This window comes from Chiloscyllium plagiosum, chromosome 43 (genome assembly GCF_004010195.1).
Source record: "Chiloscyllium plagiosum isolate BGI_BamShark_2017 chromosome 43, ASM401019v2, whole genome shotgun sequence".
NCBI classification, from domain to species: domain Eukaryota; kingdom Metazoa; phylum Chordata; class Chondrichthyes; order Orectolobiformes; family Hemiscylliidae; genus Chiloscyllium; species Chiloscyllium plagiosum.
Window position 1 is genome coordinate 5,740,232 of NC_057752.1, and position 17,364 is coordinate 5,757,595.

The following is a 17,364-nucleotide window of genomic DNA, read 5'->3' on the forward strand; positions in this document are numbered from 1 at the left end:
ATATGAGGAGATATAAAAATGATGTATTTTCTGATGTTCAGCTGGTTTTGTGAAGAAACATGATTTTTATTGAAAGAAAAGGGGATGTGCTGTGGAAGGTTGTATTTTCAGATAAGACACAGAATATGAAAATAATCCTTGGTCCATTTTTATTAGTTTCTGTTCTGTTGTTTGTTTGTCCATAAAAGTTTTATTTTGAACTGGAGAATCTGACGGTATAGCAAGGGTTCGATTGCTGACTGTTTAATTATTGAATTAAGTGACTGAACAAATATAAAGAGGGAGCGTGTGCTATTAGATGTGAATGAACTGTGTGTCTGAGGAGTCAAAAAAAAACTCTATCTGTTGGATAGTGAGTTCTATCTCACCCACGAACCTAGATTCAAGTTGATACTGTGCTTAATTTCTTTTCTTTTACCTGCATAGTGAACTGTTTAGTTTCTTCTGTTTAGACCCCATTGTAAGCTGTTTACTTTCCCTTATTTAAATTCAATTAGAGCTATTTACTTTCCCTCTGTTGAAACTTTCCATTGTGAGCAGTTTACTTTTTTTTGTTGAAACTCTACTCGATCCAGTTTGCTTTCTCCTTGTTTAATCTCTATTGTAAACTGATTGCTTGCTCTTCAAACTCTGATATAAACTATTTACTTTCACCTTCTGAAGCTCTCCATTGAGAGCTGTTTAATATCCAACATGAATGGCTTACTTGCCCTTCATTTAAACTCTATAATGAGCAATTAGTCTTTTCCTTGTTTAAACCCCATTGTGGCTACTTCCCCCTTGTTTTACTTCCTTTGTGAAAACATAAGAAATAGGAGCAGGAATAGGCCATCTGGCCCTTCGAACCTGCTCCACCATTCAATAAGATCACAGCTGATCTTCATGGACTCAGCTCCAGTTACCCGCCCGCTCACCATAACCCTTAATTCCTTTACTGTTTAAAAATCTATCTATCTTTGCCTTCTAAACATTCAACGAGGTAGCCTCAACTGCTTCACTTGACAGAGAATTCTACAGATTCACAAGCCTTTGGGTGAAGAAGTTCCTCCTTACTTTGAGGCTGTGCCCCATCGTTCTAGTTTCACCCACCAGTGGAAAAGCCTCACTGCTTGAATCTTATCTATTCCCTTCATAATTTTATATGTTTCTAAAAGATACCCCCTCATTCTTCTAAATTCTAATCAGTATATCCCAGTCTACTCAATCTCTCCTCATAAGCCAACCCTCTCAACTCTGGAATCAACCCTGTGAACCTCCTCTGCACCCCCTCCAGTGCTGGTACATCCTTTCTCAAGTAAGGAGACCAAAACTGCATGCAATACTCCAGGTGTGGCCTCACCAGTACCCTATACAGCTGCAACATAACCTCCCTATTTTTAAACCCCATCTCTCTAGCAGTGAAGGGCAATATTCCATTTGCCCTCTCAATTACCTGCTGCACCTGCAAACCAACGTTTTGAGATTCATGTACAAGAACACCCAGGTCCCTCTGCACAGCAGCATGCTGCAATTTTTCACCGTTTAAATAATAATCCATTTTGCTGTTCTTCTGACCAAAATGGATGACCTCACATGTACCAACATTGTTCTCCATCTGCCAGACACTTGCCCACTCACTTAAACTATCTATATATCTCTGCAGAATTTCCGGTCCTCTGCACACTTTGCTCTACCATTCATCTTAGTGTCATCTGCAAACTTTGACACACTACACTTGGTCCCCAACCGTTAATCATCTCTGTAAATTGTAAACAATTGCAGTCCCAGCACTGATCCCTGAGGCAAACCACTAGCCACTGATCGCCAACCAGAAAAACACCCATTTATTCCCACTCTTTGCTTTCAGTTAATTAACAATCTTCTATCCATGCTAATACATTAACTATAACGCATGCACCTTTATCTTATACAGCCTTTTGTGTGGCACCTTGTTGAGTGCCTTCTGGAAATCTAGATACACCACATCCACTAGCTCCCTGTTGTCCACCGTGCTTGTAATGTCCTCAAACAATTCCAATAAATTAGTTAAACTTGATCTGCCTTTCATGAACCTTTGCTGCATCTGCCCAGTGGGGCAATTTCTATCAGATGTCTTGCTATTTCTTCCTTGACTATAGATTCAAGCATTTTCACCACTATAGAAGTTAAGATAATGGGCCTATAGTTATCCACCTTTTGTCCAACTCCTTTTTTAAACAGTGGCATCACATTTGCTATTTTCCAATCTGCTGGAACCACCCTAGAGTTGAGCAAATTTTGGCTAATTACCACAAGCACATTTGCTATTCCCCCCTCCCCATCTCTTTTGGTACCCTGGGATGCATTCCATCTTGGCCAGGAGACTTGTCCAGCTTTAGCCCCATTAGCCCAACATTACCTCTTTAGTGATAATTTCTAGGTCCTCACCCTGCTGTAGCCTCCTTGCCATCAGTTATTGGCGTGTTATTTGTGTCTTCCACTGTAAAGACCAGAACAAAATTCCTGTTCAACGCCTCGGCTATATCCTCGCTTCCCTTGAACTGCTATCTTTTTCCTTGTTTTAATTTCCATTGTGAACTATTTGCTTTCTTTGCTTCCCCTTTGCCTGCCCCCAAACCAAACCTTCATTGTGAGCATTTTTATTGCTTATAATTTATAAGATCTTTATTTTGGGTTGATCGTTTGTAAGGGCAATAGTGCAGAGGTTCAGAGAAGCGCCCTTGAGTAATTGATATTGTTTGATTTTCACAGGCAAATCTAAAGGATGATCACTGGGTAGAGTAAGGGAACTAGGCAGGCAATCCACTGTAGCCATTCCCCAGCAAAACACATATACTGCTTTGGATATTGTTGTGGGGGGGGAGGTGAATGGCTTCTCTGAGGAAAGTAGCAAAAGCCAAATTCATTGCAGCACAGTTAGTTCTGTTGCAATGGAAAGGAGAAATAAATGAGTGAACGCTATAGAAATCATAAGACATAGGAGCAGAAATAGACCATTCAGCCCATTGAGCCTGCTCTGCCATTCAATGAGATTATGGCTGATCTGATAATTCTCAACTCTAATTTCCTGTCCTTTCTCCATAATCCTTGGTTCCCTTATTGATTAATTATCTGTTTATCTTAACCCTGAATATATTTAATAACCCAGACCTGACAGCTCCCTGGAGTAAAGAATTCCACAGATTCACTATCCTCTGAGAGAAGAAATTCCTCCTTATCTCTTCTTAAATGTCCAAGAATTTATTCTGAGATTATGCCCTCTTGTCCTACAAGGGAAACAACCTTTCTGCATCTATCCTGTCAGGTCCCTTAAGAATCTCTTATGTTTCAATAATGTTGCTTCACCTTCTTCTAAATCCCAGTGAGTACAGAGCCAACCTATTCAAATTGTCCTCATAAGGTAGTCCCTCAATATCTGCTATCAGCCCAGTGAACATTCTCTGGACTGCCTTCAATGCCAGTCTATCTTTCCTCAGATAATGGGCCTAAACTGTTCGCAGTATTCCAGCTGTGACTTACTTAGTGCTTTGTATAGTTTTAGCAAAGCCTCCCTACTTTTATACTCCATTCCCATTGAAATAAACGACGATATTCCATTTGCTTTCCCATTACCTGCTGAACTTGGATGCTAGTTTTTTTTTTGTGATTCATGGATGAGGATTCTCAAATCCCTCTTCTGTAGCATTCTGCAATCTTACTCAATTTAGATAATATGCAGCTCCTCTATTCTTCCTGTCAAAGTGCATAACTTCACATTTCCCCACATTAAATTCCATCTGCCATATTTTTGCCCAATTCCTTAACCTGTCTATATCCTTCTGCAGACTTTGTGTCATCCTTACTGGTTGCCTTCCCACCTATTTTAGTATCATCTGTAAACATGGCAATTGTACATTCATCTTCCTCATCCAAGTCATTAATATATATTGTAACAGGTTGTGGCCCCAGCATTAATCTCTGTAGTATAACACTAGTTACAGTTGGCCCCCTTATCCCAACACTCTGTCTTCTATTAGGTCATCAATCCTCTATCCATGCTTATATACTGCCCCCAACACCACGGGTTCTTATGAAGCAGCTTAATGTATGGTATCTCATCATGTGCCTTCTGAAAATCCAAATATATTGCAACCACCGCTTCCCCCTTTAATACTGCTTGTTACCTCCTTAAAGAATTCTTGTAATTTTGTCAGGCATGATTTCCCCTTCATGACATCATGCTGACTTCTGCTTGATCATATTATGTATTTCTAAATGCTCTGCTATTACATCTTTTATAAAAAAACTTCAATTTTTTCCCAATCACAAAGTTTAAGCTAACTGGCCTATAGTTACCCATTTCTTGCATCCCCTTTTCAAACAAACATGTTACTTTGGTAGTTTTCAGTCCTCTGGGATTTTCCAGAATCTTAAGATTCTTGGAAGATTACTTCCAATACATCCATTATCTCTGTAGCTACTTTATTAACAGCCTAGGATACAGGATCGAGTTGATCTTTCACGCCATTAGTTTCCCTCGCACTTTTTCTCATGACAGTTATTGTGTTTATTTCTTCTCCCCCTTTTGCCCCCTCCCTTGATTATTTAGTGATTTTCAGATGCTATTAATGTCTGCTACTGTGATGACTGATGCAAAGTATTTATTCACCTCCTCTGCGATTTACTGGTTCCCCATTATCAGTTCCCTCGCCTCGTTCTCTAAGGGGCCTCTGTTCACTTTGGCTTCTCTCCCCGATGCATATGTTTAAAGAAGCCCTTACTGTCTGTCTTGATAATACTTGCAAGTTACCCTTCAGGTTTATTTTCTTCCTGTTTTTTTTTTGTTGTCTTTCATGGGTTTTAAAAACTTTCCTAATCCTCTGGCTTGCTACTAATCTTCAACTCATTTTATGTTCTTTTTCTTTCAATTTGACGCTATCCTTAACTTCCTCGGTTAACCAAAGTTGCCTTTATCCTTTTTCCTAAACTCCTCCTTCCTCCTTGGAATGTGCCTTTACTGTGAGCCATGCACTATTTTCTTAAAAGTCTGCCATTGTTCCTTAAACATCTTTGCTGCTAAACTCCTTTCCCGGTCCATTCCAGTGAGCTCGGCCCTCATTCCTTTGTAATTGCCCATGTTTAAGCTTAGTACAGTTGTTTCTGAAACAAGTTCCTCCCTCTCAAACTGAATGCTACATTCTACTATGGTCACTATTTCTGAGGTTGTTTTTTACTCTGACATCATTTTATTAAACCAGCCTCACTAAACATTGCCAGATCTAAAATAGCCTGATCCCTGGTTGGATCCACAACATATTGTTGTAGGAAACTGTCTCAAATACACTTTGTCAACTTTTCCTCATGGCTTCCTCTGCCAATTCGACCATCCCAATCTATTTCAAAATTAAACTCACCTATGATTAGTATGCTGCCTTTTGTACACATCAGTATATCCTGATTTATTCTATAACCTCTCCAGTATAGCCAATATTACAGAGCCAATGGATTAGTCATAAGGGATTCAAACGTAAGGGAAATAGATGTTTCTCTAGCACAAATGAGATTCCAGGATGGTGTGTTACTTTCCGAGTGCTAGGGTCAAGGATGTCTTGGAGCAGCTACAGGACATTCTGGAGCAGGAGGGTGAACAGCCAGTGATTGTGATATACATCGATACAAATGACATAGGTAAAAAAAAATGGGATGAGGTCCTAAAAGCTGAATATGGGGAGTTAGGGACCAAGTTAAAAAGTCAGACCTCAAAGGTAGTGATCTCAGGGTTGCTACCAGTGCCACATGCTGATCAGAGTAGAAATAGCAGGATATATCAATCCAATAAGTGGCTGGGGAGATGTTGCAAGGGGGAGAGTTTCAGATTCCTCTGACTTCGGGACTAGTTCTGGGAGAGGTGGACCAGAAAAGCTGGGCAGGACTGACACTGATATCCTTGGGAGAGTATTTGTAGTGCAGATAGGGAGAGGGTGGGAAGACGGAAGAGGAGACAGAAGAAAGAGAAACAAGGGCAAAAACAAAAGACAGAATGGGAAATAAGAGAGGGTTTAGGCAGAGAATTAAAATGCAAGAATGAAGCAGGGCCATAGTGCAAAGTAATGAATGGGACTAAGAATGTTAAAAAGACAAGCCTAAGGCCTTATGTCTCAATGTACAAAACATTTGCAGTAAAATGGTTGAATTAGTCACAGAAATAGATATAAATGGGTATCATATAGTTGGGATTATGTGGCTACAGGGTGATCAGAGATTGGAACTGAATATCCAAGATATTCAGTTTTTAAGAAGACAGATGAAAAGGAAATGGAGGTGGGGTAGCATTGCTGGTTAAAGAGGTTAATGCAATTGTGGGAATGGATATTTATTCCAGTGAAATGGAATCTGCACAAGTAGCAATGCCAAGGGGTAGAAAATATTAGTAAGGATTATATTTGGACATGGAAACTGTCGTGGTAATGTTGGGGATGGCATTAAACAGGAAATTAGAGATGCAAGCAATAAAGCTGTAATTCTGGGTGACCTTAATCATATCAGTGACAATGCAGGAGAGGAAGAATTCCTGGAGTGTGTACCAAATGTACCATAATTTTCTGAATCAATTATGTTGAGGAACCAACTAGAAAACAGGCCATATTACACTGGATCTTGTGTCAAGAGAAAGGAAGAATTGGCAATCTCGCTGTGCGAGCTCCTTTAGGGAAGATCGATTGTAATATGGTAGAATTCTTCATTTAAGGTAGAGAGTGACATAGTTGATTCTGAGACTACGATACTAAATCTAAACAAAGGAACCTTTTATGACATGAAGTGTGAGTTAGCTATGGTATATTGGGGAATGTTACTCAAAAGGATGATGATGGATAGTCAATGACAGACATTGAAAGAGTACATAGAGGAACTGCAACAATTGTTCATTCCTGTCTGGCACGAAAAGAAAAAGAAATAGATGGCCCATCTATGGCTCACAAGGGAAATTAGGGATAGTATTATATTCAAGGAAGGGACATACAAAATGGCAGACCTAGGGATTGGGAGCAGTAGAGATTTCAGCAAAGGAGAGCAAAGAGATTTTTAAAGAGGGGGAATTATGAGACTAATCTTGCGGAGAACATACAAACTTCTTGTAAAAGCTTCCATAGGTACATGAAGGGAAAAAGATTAATTAAGATAAAAGTAGATCCGTGACACAAACAGGGAAAATTATAATGAGGAACACAGAGATGGCAGACCAAATAAATAGTACTGAAAAAGCATCACTGCACTCAAGTTGTTAAATCTGCTTTCCCTCCACAAATGCTGCCAGACCTGTTGAGTTTCTCCAGCAATTTCTGTTTTTGTTTGATTTCTAGCACCCACAGTTCTTTGTTTTAATTCAATACATACATTGGTTCTACTTTCACAAAGGAGAAAACAGATTACATCCCAAAAATTGTTGGGAACACAGAATCTCATCAGAGACAAGAAGTGAAAGAAATCAGTATTAGTAGGAAAATGGTGTTGAAGACGTTGATGGGATGAAAGGCCAATGAATCCCCAGGGCCCAATAATCTACATCCAGAGTACTAAAATATTGGTGGTCACCTTTCAAGATCCTATTAATTCTGAAACAGTTCCCATGATTGGACTGTAGATCATGGAACTCACTATTTCAGATGAGGAGAAATTTCTTAATCCAGAGAGTGGTGAGATTGTAGCTATACTGAGTAGGATGATCAGCCATGATCATATTCAATGGTGGAGTAAATTCAACAGGCTGAATGGCCTAGTCCTGCTCCTACTTTCTATGTTCTATGTTTTGCAGCTCGCTTCTCTTCAAGTTGCATTGTGCGCATGTTTGTCTTTTCAGATGTTATATTTCAAGCCCATTTTTTGTGAGCTTGCTATTTTGCCGCATTTTTGTTCACAGCCTGATAGTATGCTTTTTGTCCTTGATCGGGCTTGTTAAGCTGCATCATGCTTCTTTGTGCGCTTGTTCTTCTTTGTATCCAAACTTTGCATTGCTCCAATTCTTTTACTTTTCCACCCCTCACTTTTGCTGCTATACCCGAGCTACCTATGTCCATCACAATTCTGGACCACGTTCTCAAACAGATGGCACACTTTGCAAATGGCTGTCTTCACTCCTTTTATCATGTATCATAAAACACCATAGTAACAGCAAAATACCAACACCGTAAAATGCAATTTTGACAATAACGCTTTCAGAAACACGAGCAAAGCCGTAGTTGTGACCTATATCTTGACCAGCAATGACAAGACAGGGCAAACACAGGAAGGATGTTCCAGATGAATGGGGAGTCCAGAACCAAGGGTCACAGTCTAAGGAAATGGGGTAGGTCATTTAGGTCTGAGATGAGGAGAAATGTCATCACTCAGAGATTAGTGAGCCTGTGGAATTCTGTGCCACAGAAAACGGTGCAATTGGTAACAAAATTAGAGATATGAGATGATTCCCGTTTACAATTTGGCAGGGAGAGAACACTTGTTTCAGAACTGTAGGGAATTAGATGGTGACATCTTGCAAAATGTCCAGATTACAGAGGAGGAAGTGGTGGATGTCTTGAAACGGGTAAAAGTGGATAAATCCCCAGGACCTGATCAGGTGTACCCTAGAACTCTGTGGGAAGCTAGAGAAGTGATTGCTGGGCCTCTTGCTGAGATATTTGTATCATCGATAGTCACAGGTGAGGTGCCGGAAGACTGGAGGTTGGCAAACGTGGTGCCACTGTTTAAGAAGGGTGGTAAAGACAAGCCAGGGAACTATAGACCAGTGAGCCTGACATCGATGGTGGGCAAGTTGTTGGAGGGAATCCTGAGGGTCAGGATGTACATGTATTTGGAAAGGCAAGGACTGATTAGGGATAGTCAACATGGCTTTGTGCGTGGGAAATCATGTCTCACAAACTTGATTGAGTTTTTTGAGGAAGTAACAAAGAGGATTGATGAGGGCAGACTGGTAGATGTGATCTATATGGACTTCAGTAAAGCGTTTGACAAGGTTCCCCATAAGAGACTGATGTTGTGAAACTTGAAAGGGTTCAGAAAAGATTTACAAGGATGTTGCCAGGGTTGGAGGATTTGAGCTATAGGGAGAGGCTGAACAGGCTGGGGCTGTTTTCCCTGGAGCGTCGGAGGCTGAGGGGTAACCTTATAGAGGTTTACAAAATTATGAGGGGCATGGATAGGGTAAATAGGCAAAGTCTTTTCCCTGGGGTCGGGGAGTCCAGAGCTAGAGGGCATAGGTTTAGTGTGAGAGGGGAAAGATATAAAAGAGACCTATGGGGCAAATTTTTCACACAGAGGGTGTGGTACGTGTATGGAATGAGCTGCCAGAGGAAGTGGTGGAGGCTGGTACAATTGCAACATTTAAAAGGCATTTGAATGGGTATATCAAGAGGAAGGGTTTGGAGGGATATGGGTTAGGTGCTGGCAGGTGGGACGAGATTAGGTTGGGATATCTGGTTGGCATGGACCGAAGGGTCTGTTTCCATGCTGTACATCTCTATGACTCTAAGTTGTATTATTACAAACCTATTCACCAGAAGATTGATGTTAACTGATAACTAAATTGCTGTAAAATATAAGAGATCACTTTACACCTACTTATTTTAATCATAGAATCCCTACAGTGTGGAAACAGGCCCACACCGACCATCCAAAGAGTAACCCACCCAGACTCAATCCCCTACTCTATTACCCTGACTAGTGCATCTCAACTACACATCCCTGGACACTATGGGCAATTTAGCATGGCCAATTCACCGAACCTGCACACTTTTCGATTGTGGGAGGAAACTGGAGCGCCCGGCAGAAACCCTCACAGACAGTCGCCCGAGGCTGGAATCGAATCCGGGTTCCTGGTGCTTTTGAGGCAGCAGTGTTAAACACTGAGCCACTGTGCTGCCCCTAAACAATGCATATATATTCATCATTAAAATCTATTTAAGCAAAAAGGTGTCTGGTGTTTTTAGTGTTGAAGGCTGTGTAGTTTGGAAAGGAGTGTTTTCAGCACCGTTGTCTGGACTATGGATTAAACTGTAACAGGGATTGAACCGGGCCACTGATTGAATCGAGCCACAAATTAAACTGGGTCATGTATTTGTGGGGAACTTTGAAAGAACCATTTCATTTGTATAAAATATTAGCATGCAAGTGCAGCAAGTCGTTAAGACAGATAATGTCATTTTGGCCTTTATTACTGGGGGGGGGGGAGTGTTGGAGTTTAAAAATAGGACAGTCTTGTTACCACTACAGGGTGTTGGTGCGTCTGCACCTGGAGTACCTCATGCAGTTTTAGTTTCCATATTTAAGAAAGAGTATACCAACATTGGAGGCTGTTCAAAAGAGATTCATGAGGTTGATTCCTGGGATGAAGGGGTTGACTTATCAAGAACAGCGAATCAGGTTGGGTTGTTATTCATTAGAGTTTTGAAGAATGAAGGGTGTTCTTATTGAAACATACAAGATTCTGAGTGGGGCTTGACAGGGACCATTACTACTGACGTGAGCTGGGAGTCTCCAAACTGCTTATGCCGACATGACATGGACAGTTGTACTAGTCTGTTGAAAAAGACCTCACTTGCCGGGAGAATGTCCTTGGCCAGTGAAGGGGGCTTTTGGAGCCAGGAGCCCTTTGGCCCTGCGCACTGGCTGAATGAACAGCCAGGCTCTCTGTCCAGATGTGGAATTTCAAGCCGCCTGCTCGTGATGGGGGGACCGGTGTGAAGCAGAACCCTCCCATGAGCGTTCCCATCTCCTCGCCAGTGCCCAGACCACAGCCGCACCAGCCCCTCTGCTGGGTCTTTCCTGTCTGCGTGAGCAGGCTCGAACTCTGGCCGCTCAGCCAAGGACCAAACACTTGTTACTGTAAGTGCTGCTTAGTGGGTTAGGATTTGTATGGAAGAGCCTTGAGAAACGACACCTGGATCGTGTTCGTTCCCTCATAGCTGGAGTTCGGACGCCTCCCAGATTTCAATCCCTGTGATTTGAACTGGCCCGGAACTAGTGCCTTCCTAACACCTCCTGGAAATGTTTCGCTGCCGAGGTTCTGTCTTAAACACAGTTACACCTGGCCCCACTGGGCAAAGGGAAACCATGGCATGCATTACCAGTCTGCCCGCCTCGTTATTGTGCAGGTTGGTCAGATAGCGCAGATCCCGGCCCCTTTCGCTTGAGTCCACGAACTCGCGGCCGAAGACGCGGCCGAAGTCGATGTTGTCGCTGCAGCCGCCCCAATGCCAGTCGAGCCCGCCCGGTCCCCGCCGCCGGTAGTCGCAGGTACACGACTCGATGGAGCCTTCGGAGCAGGAGCGGGACACGGAATGCGTTACCGCCGCGCTGGTCAGGGCGAAGATAAAAGCGGTTTCTCTGCAACCTGCAGGGACAAGAAACCGGGAAAGAATTAAGAGGGAGGGATAGAGACTGAGAGAGATCCAGACACCGGACAGGGAGAGAGAGAGAGACCCCCCCCCCCCCCGGTAACCACACATCGGAGAGCCAAGTCTCTCCTCCGAAGGAATAGAAGGAGCGGTACAGACCCGAGTGCAGAAGCAGAGAGAGAGAGAAATTGAAGCAGTCCCACAGAAACACCCTCAGCCTGAAAGAGAGGGGCCGAGAAGGAACGGCACAGTGGGAGGCAAGGGCGTAAAGATATAGAGTGAGAGACTGAGATTTGGAGACAGAGATAGCAAAACAAAAACAAAAGACACACAGGGATGGGGAGCATGAGATACTACATGTGCGAGAGAGAGAGAGCGGAACACGCACCGACATTCACACACCCACATTCAAACAGGTATTCACTTGTACACGCTCATCCTCACACACAATCTCTCACATAACACGCACCTATTCGCATATTCTTTCATGCGCATATTCACATGCTTAGTCTCTCATTCACATACTCTCTCACACGTTCGAACACACTCTCAGACACACGTGTGCACATCCACATGCTCAGAGTCTCAAATATTCACACGCACTTCCTCAAACACATTCTCACACACAGACACATTCACACAGACACAGACACTCAGTGTCTCACACACATTCACACACACGCATTCAAACACACTCCCACAAACACATCTCTTCTCTCACACTCACTCTGTTGCAGTCTCTCATACATTCACACACTCTGTCACATGTATTCGCACACACATTCCCACACACTCTCACTCATTGCAGATTCACTCCCTCACGCTTACGTTCAAACACTCACATTCATACATTCTCTCACACTCACACACACAATCGCTTGCATTCACACACATATTGTCTCACACTTTCTCATGCACTCACTCTCACACACACTATCTCAGACACTCCTGTTCACTCTAACACACATTCATGTGGTCCATCTCACACAAGCACATTCTGTCTCTCTTACACACACACATTCATACAAGCACACATTCACCAACACACATGCACATAAACACGCATTCACGCATTCACTCACGCTCATCCTCTCACACACTCTCACGTGCGTGCATTCACACACACACTCTCACGTGCACATTCACACACATTCTCACACGTTCTCTCACGTGTACATTCTCACGGGCTCTCTCACGTGCACATTCTCACATGCTCTCTCGTGCACATTCTCACACGCTCTCTCATGTGCACGCATTCACACACACTCTCTCGTGCCCATTCACACACACTCTCTCACATGCACGCATTCACACACACACTCTCATGTGTACATTCACACATGCTCTCTCGTGCACATTCACTCACCCTCTCTTATGTGGACATTCTCACACGCTCTCTCACGTGCATGCATTCACACACTCGTGCACATTCACACACGCGCTCTCATGTGCACATTCACACACGCTCTCTCACGTGCACGCATTCACACACTCGTGCACATTCATACACGCTCTCTCATGTGCACATTCACACACGCTCTCTCGTGCACATTCTCACACGTTCTCTCGTGCACATTCTCACAAGCTCTTGTGCACATTCACTCACGCTTTCTCACGTGCACGCATTCACACACACTCTGTCATGTGCACATTCACATGCTCTCTCATGTGCAAATTCTCACACACACTCTCGTGCACATTCACGCACGCTCTCTCCCATGCACATTCACACACGCTCTCTCACGTGCACGCATTCACACATGCTCTCTCACGTGCACATTCACATGCTCAGCCTCAGACACATTCACACACTTTCTCAAACATTCAAACACACATTTAAACACACATTCAGTCATGCACACACACAAGCACACACATGCACAGTCTCACACCTATTCACACGCACTCTCTAACATTCAAATACTGTACACATTCTCACACAGTCATGCACTTAGTCAGGCACTCATTCACACAAACACATTTACACACGTGTACATTCATGCAAACACGCATTTGCACATACACACCTATAAACACACAATCACACACATGCTGACCCATTCACACCCTCTCTCATGCATACATACACACCCATGCACATATTAATTTGCTCAATTTCACACCCATTCAGTCTTTGACACACACACATTGACACATTCAATCTCTCATGCGCATTCATACCTACTATCTCACACACATTCACACACTTTTATGCACGCATTCACATGCTCAGTCTCACACACACTCTCACACATTCAAACACACATTTACACACACTCTCATACATTCACTTCCCCACACTCATTCACACATGCACATTCACATGCTCATACACACATTCAAACACTCATTGTCTCTCTCACACACAAATTTGTGCACACACCTATAAACATTCACACACAGTATCTCACACACTCATTCTGTCTCTCATATACATTCACACACACTCTCATAAGCACATATTCACTCATACTCTCACCTACATTCACACACACACACTCACATACATACATTCTCATACTCAGTCTCACGAACATTCACACATTCATACACACAAGCTCATTCTCGCTTTCTGGCACACATTCGCACAAACACATTCTTTCACACACAAGTTCATTCGCACATTCACACACACACTTAATCTCTCTCACATTCACACACTCACTCTCTCACATGCATATGCACACATTCTGTCACACACATACCAATGCGTTCACTCCACAATCTCTTTCTCTCACATGCATATAGACACTCTATCATATTGGGGAGGCAATGGTCATGCACTCATTCATACACTCTCGCTTACTCTCACTCACTCACGCAGTCATTCTCTCAACATACTCTTTCTCTCACGCATACACAGTCACCCACTCTCTTTCACACACACTTTCTCTCACACAGATATACACACACACAGATACGCACACTCAAGCGTACATATACACACTCACGCAAACGGACCCCCTTTGTCTCAGACGCTCACATACACTCATGCTCTCTCACATACAGTCACTTATATACTTACTCACCCACGTACACACACGCATGCACCCATTCACTCACTCGCTCAGACATTCACTCCACATCAAATGCGAAGAACCTATTAGAGCGATGAAGACATGCGGAGGACACGGCGGTACGTCGAACTGTTGAGTAAACACAGCGAGAGTCATGTGTACAGCGAATTCGAGATAATGAGAGCGAACAGAGAGGCAGGGCGGGGAGAGGTGTCCAAAGGAAATAGGGAAAGACAGAGAGAGAAAGGTGCACACAAAAACCAGAACCACAGCAGAAAGCATCAGAACACCGGCGAGTAAAAAGAATACTGTTAGTTAAAATAGTTAAACGTAGGGAATGAGGAAGAGAACTAATTCACTGGAGGAATATTTAAAAGAAACAAACTGGACATCGGCAAGGACTGATAGAATGGTCTCGAATGAGCTGCACATCAGCATTGAAACTGGTGGAACCATTCAGCCCCAAGCGAGATCAAGGTTAGTAACGCCGGTCCCTAACGTTCAGCACGCAATGGTTATCAGATCCTGTCATCGATTTAACACCGTGCCGCCCAGAGAAAGCAAATTCCAACCTTCGCCCGGCAGCTGAGATACAGTGTCAGGACAGAGGGGGATGGCTACCGTAGCGCAGACCGGCTGAATGCAGCCATTCAGCCCAATAAAGATGCTGGCCCTAGTAAATACTCAGTGAGACAACAATAGACTAGCCTGTTACCTGTGTGCGAGTGTGTGTGTGTGCGTGTGTGTGGGGAGGGGGAGATTCTCCTCATGAAGAATCTCGGCCTGTGGTGAAGAGTTTGATTCCTCAATCCCAGCCGGCCTGGTAACCTGTCGAGCTGCGGCCTGTTGGATGCTGCCACAGTTCGATACCTTTGCCTGGGCAGGCTGTTCTGCGGGGGGAGGGGGTGGGGGGAAATAGGCTAACTTGGCCGGGAATGGGTCCGGGACACTGTGTTCCATGGGCTCTCAGTTCAATCCACCTTGGGTCGGCTGATTTCAGGTCGGAACTGACCAACACTAAACAGGGAACCTCATGAGGCTTTTTTTTTGTTTTATGTCTGCACATGGGCCCAATCTGATGGGTCAACGGGTCTATTTCGCCATCTGGACCTGGACTGGGCTACACTTGAGCTGGGAGGCATCGATTTGAAAGTGGCCTAGGTGCCCCTGGCCTGGCCGAGCCTACCTCGGTTAACGATTTTGCCAAAGATGTTGGAGCTCTGGCTGGTTGGACAGTTCCAGCGTCGGTTGCGAAATTGCCACTTGCACTCCCTGATGGCGGACTGCACTCCCCCGGTGATGCTGTGCAGAATGCCCGGGTTCTGGCGAATCAGTTTCCGTTGCTTTCGACTCAGCAGCTGTAGGCTCGGGTCCAAAACCAGCTGGACGTACTTGGAGTCGGTCAGCAAGTTGGAGGAGGAAGCAATGTTTACAATGCCCCTGAAACACACACACACAAACAAAATAACAAAACGTGCAATTTGGAGAATGGTGCCCAGAAATAGACCCACTACTCGGATGGCATTGATAGAACTGCTCTCGCACCTGTCCCTGCTGCTGGTGGGCTCTTTCATTTGTTAAAGACACTTATTCGGGCTTATGTTCGAGTGGAGGGGGGTGGGGGCGGGAGTTGGGGGGTGGGTGGGTGGGTGGGTGAACCCACCCCCCCGCCCAGTACAGACACGAATTCGATTGTGGAAAAGATGGCAAGTTTGTGTACAACCAGGTCTAGCCTTCGCCAATGAGTGCAGGGTGCCCTGATCACAGAAGTTTCATCACGGGATTTGCTGCCTTCTTATAAGTTTGTAGGACGAGCTTTTATTTGGGGTGGGGGGGGGGTGCTGTAAGTGGCGGACAAACCTCCCAGTTTAGAGGAACAATGGCAGGAAGGGGACACATTCTTCCCCTATCGCCTGCGCGATCCGAGCCGAGAGCTGTCCATCAAAGTGTCTATCATCCGCTCGCTGGAAGACAGCCCATTCAAGCGGTTTAATGCCCATGGAAGCCAGCGAATCTGATTGTTCAAGTCCTTACCGGGACGGTCAACCAGCCGCTACTGTGTGTAGGAACGTGTCCGCAATTCTCCAGCAAATGGCCTCACTCCTTGCCTCGCAGGGGTCGGCATTTCTGTCAAGCGAACAGTGATGCTGTCTCATTCGCGGGGACCACTCTCTTCTCGCGGTGCTCCCTGAAGTCGCTTTTTCCAAACTGTGGCTCACACACACACTCGATGCGAGGGACGCCCGGAGCCCAGCACTGAAACCGCTCCTGACGCCTCCGTCGCCGTTTGCTCTTTATTTCGTTTTTCTTTCGCTTGCAAAGTGAAGTTGGCTGAAGGTGACTGTGAGTTTGTTGGGAGCTGTCACGGACCCAGCCAGCTTGCTTTCAAGCATCTGAGTGTGTGTTGCGCAGTGACAAACAAGCCGAGAAACTATTCCTCTCCCTCAGTCCCATAATATCACGGCACAGCAGCTGAAGAGACTAGAATAGACATCGAAATATAATCGCCCACTTGATAAACTGGTCAACATTTTAAATATGTTCTAACCACCCCGTTCAGAGATGGTATAACACACCTCTGGATCAGGAAGTCTGGGTTCAAACCCCACCTGCTTCAGAGGTATGTACACTACCACTGTACCACAAGAACACACCTCCTGCCAACCCTGGAATAAGGGAATCATTGATTTTGGGTTGGTTTCTGGGATTTTCTCCAACGTTATGGGGCAGCGACTTTCACTGCTTCTCCAGTCTCCCTTCAAAGCAAGTGGCAACGTTTTAAACTCTCAATTTTCCGCTTTATTAAACCGCTCCCCCAACTCCCACCCCACCCCGCCCCTCAAAAACTGGGAAATTACCTGAAGGTGGACCAGCTGGGCACGCTGTGAAAACGGCTCCTGTCGCGTCCTTAGAATCATTTCATGTACTAGAGATGGTGTCAATGTCAAAGCAACCGGAGCAGCCATCATCGTTTGGAAACGGTGTGAATTATCATCCAT

General features: G+C 44.4%; 1 protein-coding gene across 1 annotated transcript in view; it reads right to left on the minus strand.

Moving 5' to 3' along the window:
• wnt1 (wingless-type MMTV integration site family, member 1) overlaps positions 1-17,364 on the minus strand; it is a 36,469-nt gene extending 19,105 nt beyond the window's left edge. Inside the window, exons 1-4 of the mRNA XM_043681732.1 lie at positions 17,224-17,364; positions 16,506-16,678; positions 15,552-15,805; positions 11,079-11,344 (exon numbers count right to left, since the gene is read on the minus strand). Of these exons, the coding sequence (XP_043537667.1) occupies positions 11,079-11,344; positions 15,552-15,805; positions 16,506-16,678; positions 17,224-17,364 (834 nt within the window). The remainder of the gene's footprint in view (positions 1-11,078; positions 11,345-15,551; positions 15,806-16,505; positions 16,679-17,223) is intronic.